At 27.8% G+C, this 7,908-nt stretch overlaps 2 protein-coding genes across 4 annotated transcripts in view; one reads left to right on the top strand and one right to left on the bottom strand.

Annotated features, from left to right (window-relative positions):
* The window catches only part of LOC108687469 (heat shock factor protein 1-like), a 10,376-nt gene extending 9,066 nt beyond the window's left edge, over positions 1-1,310 (bottom strand). For all 3 annotated transcript variants that reach the window (XM_018193242.1, XM_018193250.1, XM_018193258.1), the window contains exon 1: positions 1,076-1,310. In XM_018193242.1, the coding sequence (XP_018048731.1) occupies positions 1,076-1,195 (120 nt within the window). In that variant the 5' untranslated portion in view covers positions 1,196-1,310. The remainder of the gene's footprint in view (positions 1-1,075) is intronic.
* A 4,677-nt stretch (positions 1,311-5,987) lies between these two features.
* The window catches only part of LOC108687653 (major facilitator superfamily domain-containing protein 8), a 3,412-nt gene continuing 1,491 nt past the window's right edge, over positions 5,988-7,908 (top strand). Inside the window, exons 1-5 of the mRNA XM_018193556.1 lie at positions 5,988-6,019; positions 6,776-6,923; positions 7,018-7,261; positions 7,366-7,454; positions 7,664-7,883. Coding sequence (XP_018049045.1) covers positions 5,988-6,019; positions 6,776-6,923; positions 7,018-7,261; positions 7,366-7,454; positions 7,664-7,883 — 733 coding nt within the window. The remainder of the gene's footprint in view (positions 6,020-6,775; positions 6,924-7,017; positions 7,262-7,365; positions 7,455-7,663; positions 7,884-7,908) is intronic.

Genomic DNA, 7,908 nt, shown 5'->3' with positions numbered 1-7,908 from the left:
TATATATATATTTACACATATATTTATACATATGTCTATTATTTTTATATTTTTGTAATGTAAATAATGTATTGAGATAATATATTCACAGAATATGTATAATTAATATGACCCAGACACAAACTTTTTCTTCACTATAATCCAATTGATCATTTTAATCACTTTCGATCTTTCACTTTGAGGTACAATTCATTTAATCCACAAAATCCATATGCTTTGAAGCATTCTTTGAATGATCGATTTAAAAAATTCTTTGATTTTTCAATAAAGCATTCGCACTGTTAGGTGCCTTGTACTTCAGGTAAAGAATCAGAATCTACTATAGATAAAAGATCGTACTACATGTATTGTTCTTCGTTATTTACAGAATATCAAAAAAGATTAACTAGAGAGTGTCCACATATTAACAATGCATACAAAATTAACAAAGCCAATATACAGTAAATTTTTCAACGTGATTTGATTCATTTATTACATCTTAAATTTAAATGTATGTTAATAATAATAAGTCTAAAAATGATTCTTCCAAAGAAGATCTACACTGGTGACTCTCCAAATTCTATCTTTTGTCTAATTTTACATAATACATTGAAATTTTGTCTTAAAAATCACAGACATTAGCTATCTTTTGACAGGAGTAATGTAACGTAGAAAGAGAATGTAACATAGGAAAATCAAACGACAAATAATAATACAGAAGAATTAATAACAACGTGCTTGTTTGAACAAAATGCAACAGAAATATGAACTTTCTTGGAAAGAAAATGTACCATAGAGGATCGATGTTGGTTTAATAATATACGTTTTTATCAATGCGATCATTATATAGTAATCAATATGACTATTGTCAATGCAATTATCGTTGTGGTAATTGTTTTGCACGTTGATTGTCGGCACGGTGGTTGTGACGCGACTTTTGTTAATGCGATCGTTATTGCTCGCCGAGGCGAGCGAAAACCGGAGTCATCAGAAATGCATAACATTGACAGACACATATCGTTACATATTACATTTTACGCGAAATAATCCGACTTGGACTTGCGCGAGTAATTAGGTAAATAACAATATAACTCACGGGTGACCAGGAAATAAGGTTGTTCGTATCCGGATCCTCAACCATCTTCCAAAGCTTGGCAAGAAACGCTGGTACGTTTGCGCCTAAATTCGATGTTGTACGCATCTTGGAGTTGTGCATTGAATCCAGCTCCGTAAAGAAATAACTTCTATATCCACGTTTGTTTCACACGAAACCTCTCATCTTCCCCATCAACACGATATTGACGATCGGGCAATGGCTGATCCGCTGACGATGTTATTCTGCTGCATACTATATACACAGGTAGAGTGGGAGACCTGAGATCCGACACAGGTGAGAAGGGATATAGAAGTGAAACTTTCATTTCTCATTGGTCGCCGGACGATGGAGTGTTCAGAAACTTTCCCCCAAGTGCACTCATATTATCCTCGTTTAACATTGAAGAGTAACAAGAATAATATTATAGGGTATAGTTACTGACTTACTTTAGGTTGTCACTACTTCGTCATTCTACTTCGTGATTGGACAACAAGCGGAATTTAATGCCTAATTTATGCTTCGGTTTTAATCCTAAAATCCTAAAATTTAGCCAATGGAATACAGATTTCAGTTAGGATCAAGACTGGTAGCTCTATTGGCTGAATATTAAGATTTTAAAGTTAAGATCAAAGCATAAACCAAGCATTAAGATATCGACATGGAAGGGACTGAAGGGACCACCGAGGTGGGAGTAGTGGAAGTAGAAAAACAAGTAGAGTAAGAGGCAGATAAATGGATGAAAAATGTAATAAGTTTTTGGCTATTCAGAATTAGCGCTGTAATTTCATTATAAATTAACTTGTATCTTAATTAAGTTAAATTTTCAAGGTTGTTATAACTTTAACTTAATTTAAATTTAAATTTAGTTTAAAAAAAAGTTAATTTATGCAACCCTGCATTTATTATTCAGATATATAATTGAATAATTAATTATTTAATAACCTAAATACACATTATGTTGCCGACGGTAAGATACAGTAATTTTTCTGTAATATCATCTATCTTATTTTAACATATTTAACATTTCTGGATTAAATTATATGCTTCTTAAAAACATTATATCGTTTTTATCATAAATTTCAGACTTACTTGCTACATTTGATAAATTTTTTATATTTGTCCATCGTTTTCATATATAGCTTAGATATTTTGAATCTATTTCTATTTCGTTATGTTTTATTAAAATTAATAATATACTATCGTGTTTTGAATAGTAAATTTCATTTATTCGTCTAAAGTAAGCGATACATTTCCTTTATTTTCGTATTATTTTTGTTATACAACTTAAATATCGGTTTTAATCAATTATTTTAGTCGTGTTTTAAAATTAGTATTCTATCATGTCTTTCTTTTTATGTGTATACTCGTCTCAAGACAAAATGTCGATTTTATTTTATTTGAGGGAGTAGAATAAAAAATTATTGTGATTTAATCTTAATACGGTTATAATTTTATACTGTATACAGTTGAATTAAGATTAAGTACGTTAAGAATTTTTTTTCTTGATATTAGAAATCCTTTCTGAGAGTGCAATAAACAATTTTCTTTTTTTGCTCCTACATGATCACTTTAAAATTCCAAGAGCTCCGCACAATAAAAGGAACAGAGAACAGAGAACGGAGAATAAGAATTTCAATCTATCAGAAATTATGTATTGCGGAATATACAATTTTTGATAAGTTAAAATTCTTATTCTCTATTCTCTGTTCCTTTTATTGTGCAGAGCCCCTAGAGATGCTTTCTAATTGTTCTCTTTTCATTGTTATTTTAATGGCCATTCTACAATAAGCTATTAGTCATAAATCAGAAGTTAGAAGTTGGAAATTGACGACTATGATTGGCTTATAGAATACATATAAGATTAGTCCTCCCCGAAGGACAAGAAAGACTCTTTCTCCTCATTCTTCATATCATTTCTGTTCATTATAATGCATGTTAGAGCATGTGTGTAATGCAAACAAATTTTTCGTGATTTCTTTGAGTCATGCGTATCAGGATTACAGGCTGCTTTTGAATATATCTATTATCAAATGATTTATTACATCTCAAAAAGAAAATTTACAAACAAATTGCCGAAGTACAATAGAGATCGAATGTATTGTCCTTTATATCAATTGTGACGCACTTTCTTTTTACTGTGATTTATTAATATTAGACATTTATGTTTTTCTATGTGTTTCTATAGCTTTATCTATACTTACAATAAGCCTATTGTATAATGCATTTTAAAATATTCACATTTAAAACAAAATAAACGTTATAGAAAAAAAAAAAAAATAATCCGATGTCGGAGAGAAAAAAGAAAAGATAAAAAAAGCAAAGCAACTGCAAAACAAGTTTATATATATTAGATATAGTAAAAAGAAATCCATTATTTTTCCATTCAATTTCATCCAAAAAATAATGGATTTCTTTTTATTACACCTAATACAAATAGATATCTTATCAAATAGAAATCTTATCGGTAAATGCGTTTTCAAAAATTAATTATTATTAATAAAATACATATGGAATATACGCGAAATAGCGAAGACAACTGATTAAATCAGATAAATAATAATAACCATAAAAAAATCTTTTTTCGTTAAAATATTGTATTACTATTGTTTAGAGCATCGAAAATTTATCGAAATCGAATCATTCTGAGCGTCAAAAATTCATCGAATTGACGTAACTTGCTATCTGGGACTCAGACCAAAGCGATTAAAACAAGAATAAAACCATTCCAAAATTACAGAAGAAAATGATAAATCTGTTTTATAATTGCTTTTTACACTTTTACCTTTTTTTCTTTTCTCTTCGACATCGGATTATTTAGGCCGGTATTCCTAATCAATTCTTATTTCAAGATCGTCTTAAGTAATGTCTTAAGATGCTAATGCAGCCTTCTGATTAATTTGTGATTTCTTAAGATTATATTTAAGACGGTCTTGAATATAAGATGAATACTGATACTCATAGAAATCTGTGAACACAGCTGTTGACCGCCGTGTTCCGAAACTCATCAAAATATTATCTTTTCTTACCATGAATGTTTGTAAACAAAAAAGAACAGACCCATAAAATCATCTTATTTTATCCCTCAAATCATCTTGTCTCTTATCTTGAATGAGAGGAGAGTGTAAATCAGAGTGTATGAGTACATCTCGCAAAGGAGAGTCACGAAAGTATTATTTTCTAGATAGGAACGAGATACACCTATATTCTTTTGATGCATTCCAAGGCATTCTTCGATTGATTCGTACAGAATGGAATCTGTAGATCCTTCACAAAATCAGCTGTTGAATGTCGCACGTGTTTTCTTTTATTTTGTGGAGTCAGCAAATCGCTTATTGTAACATCGAATTTAATTGATTAATGAAAGAGCGTGATTCATTGTTTATTAACTAAGTGACCAAGAAAAACAGCGTTGTTTGAAAGAAAGGGAAAGGAGAAGTAAACCTCGCAGAATTTTTTGACAGAAGATTGCTTCGGCAATATATATGTTTGTTCCCAAAATCTTCAATATAATTAGCAGAACGACAGTGAAGAGAGTAAGATGCAGCAATAAAAGTGCTTAACTGCCTGCAACTATTAATAGATAAAATACATATGTTAGAACAAAAACTACAGAATAATTTCGTAAGTAGATAAAATTGGAGAACAATATGATGCAATATTTATGAACGCTTCGAATGTTCATTTTAAATATTTAATTGATATTTTTGTATTCTTTGTTACTTAAATTATTTTTGTGCTTCCATTATTTTTCAGAATTTTTGACTTAATTTTGATCTCTCTTTCTCTCTCTCTCTCTCTCTCTCTCTCTCCCCTTCTCTCTCTCTCTCTCTCTCTCTCTCTCTCTCTCTTTCTACCTTATGTTATCTACTAAATTTTTCCTTAATGTTTTCTTGATAAATTATCTTCTTTTTTTTATTATGCATAGATATTTATTAATTAGGTATATTCTAATGCACTTTATATTACAACTTTATATTACACTTTATATTACTTTATATTCTTATCTATAAAAATATTTTACATGTTTGTATGTACTCAACATACATTGTCATGTGTTTATCTTGTGACTTTTAAGTTTATAATTATACTTTGTTGTGACATTCAGTTTGTAATAATATGTAATTTAGCATGGATATTTTTATGTTTAATTTTTATAAAATGATATAGAAATGTTATTACAAGATGAAGATGAATCATTTTAATTGTATATATATAAATTGTAAAAAATAAAAATAGGATATGAATTATTTTATCAAAATATGTAAAATCTCTATAAGAAATGTGTGAAATGAAAAATATGCATATTTATAAAAATTGACTTTTACAAAATATTTATTTTTATTCATTCTCTCTTATTAAAGATAACTGTATTCTGGAAACTTAATCTATCAACAGTATTCAATTGATTATCTCTTATCAAGAAGCACTATAATGTTTCCTATCATATACATTGCAGTATATATCTAATTATATCTTTTATCACCACCATTAAAACACTGAGTTTTCTGTTTAGTTTTTTTCTAATAATTATTATTTAAAAGCATTTTTATTAAGCTATGTATATAAAGAGAATTTCTTATCTTAAGATATAAACTTAATGCATTTATATTATATCCTATTTTATATTTTTTATTATATATATAATTAGCATTATTATGTTAACCTCAACTCAATATAAAATAAATGCAGAGATTTAAATATATCTTTATATTTCATTATGGAGAGAATTATGTGCAATATCATTTTAATATAAACATTTAATTATATATTTCTTTTTACATATGTAATAGGTTGGTGGTTTGTGTTGTATGTTGATGTTTTGTAAGGGTACTGAAATTTGTATCATTGAGATTTGTACAACAAATTTTCAATCCTTTAAATGTAGAAGAAGATAGTACAAAACATTTTTTTAATGGATCGTCTTAAGAAATTTTTTATCAAAAAGTAATTTTATTAAAATTTTTTATTGATTTATTATTAGAGATATTAATGTTATTAATAAAGTATTGTTTATTGAAATATTGAATTATATTATTAAATAAAGAGTAATTTTATTCACTGGAAATACATGTAATACCATTAAATATAAAATATCTAATGTATTTCTACAGATGAATATACAAAATGTCCCGTAAGTTTTTGTCAAGCGCTTTTGTGTAGATAGAGCCGACTAAACTGTCGAAAAATCCTCTACCATTTTGCAATTTTTGCAATAATTAACGAGATATTAATTACTGAAAATTGCCAAATATCTTTAATAATTTTTTACTCAAATACTATCAACTTCATAGAAAAACTGCAAGAGACAAAAATCATTATTTTCTTCTCGTAGAACTTTAGAATTTTTTCAGAATTTTTAATCAACTTTTTAGTACTACATTTTCTTATTTTTATCAACGAGAAAATATAGTATTAATAAATTTTGAAAAAATTATCAGAACTTTATGAGAAGAAAATAAATAATTTTTGTTTCTCGCTGTTTTTCTGTAAAGTTGATGATATTTGAATAAAAAATTATTGAAGACTAATATTCAGCTATTTTTAGTAATTAATACCTCATTAACTGTTGTGAAAATTGCAAAATTTTGGTAAAGGATTTTTCGACTCAGTTTAGTCGGTTCTATCTATACAAAAGCGCTTGGCAAAAACTTACGGACACCTTGTATACATATACAAACATAGGATATTAATTTTTTTTAGACAAACTGAACTACCTATTGACGATTTAGAGACTGAACTTGAAAGAAAAGAAAGATGGAGAAGTATTTACACGATTTATTTTACTATGTTCTTAATGTCACTTGGCTTCAGTATTATACTTACTGGAGTTTGGCCATATTTAGGCAAGGTAGTATACATGATCAAGATATATTGATAATAAAATTATAAAAAATTACATATATACTTAATTATATATATTTAAACATACATATATGTTTCAGTTGGATCCTACTGCAGGAAAAGAATTTATGGGTTACGTAGTGGCAGCTAATCCACTTGGACAAATGTTGTTTTCACCTCTGGTAGGTTGGTGGGGCAATAAAAGAGGATCAGTAAGATTGCCGCTTTTAGTAACTTTAGCATTGTTTACTATTTCATCAGCAGCCTATAGTATTCTTGAAATGATACCTGGCGATAAAAAGCATTACATGCTTGTTGCCAGATTTTTTGTTGGCGTTAGTTCTGGTAAGTTCTTTTCTAATTTTTATAATTATATTAACTCTTATATATATATATATTTAAGGAATTTTGATTTTGAATTAGTTGTAAACATATGCCATTTCTTGCAGCTAATATTGCTGTAGCAAGATCTTATCTATCTGCAGCCACAAAACTTTCAGAACGCACACATGCAGTTTCTATGGTATCCTTAGCACAGGTAATTTTTTGTTATTGTATTTTATGTTAAAAGATGTTTTATGTTAATAGATAAACAAATTATATTATAGTTTTAAAATGTTATATTTATTAATTTAATAATGATAATAAAATAATTTAATACTTTATTAAAAATATATAAATTTTTATAAAGAATATAATTAAATAAGTATATTGATTGAATACATGTAAAAAAAACAATACATTTAGGTTCTAGGTTTTGTGGTGGGTCCTGGATTGCAAGCTGCTGTAACACCTCTTGGAGATCATGGTGTAACATTTCTGATGCTACCTTTAAACATGTACACAGCAGCTGGTTGGATTAACGTAATAATGGGAATTTTTAATTTTATCTTTTTATTATCATGGAACTTTAAGGAGCATAAAATTGCAATAAAAGAAGCTATGCGTGATGAAGGTAAAGCTACAGGTATGTAATAAATTGATATTTTTTG

The sequence above is a fragment of the Atta colombica genome, unplaced genomic scaffold (genome assembly GCF_001594045.1).
Source record: "Atta colombica isolate Treedump-2 unplaced genomic scaffold, Acol1.0 scaffold102, whole genome shotgun sequence".
Lineage (NCBI taxonomy): Eukaryota > Metazoa > Arthropoda > Insecta > Hymenoptera > Formicidae > Atta > Atta colombica.
The sequence above is the reverse complement of the archived record's forward strand: the minus strand, read 5'-3'. Positions and strand labels throughout refer to the sequence as shown.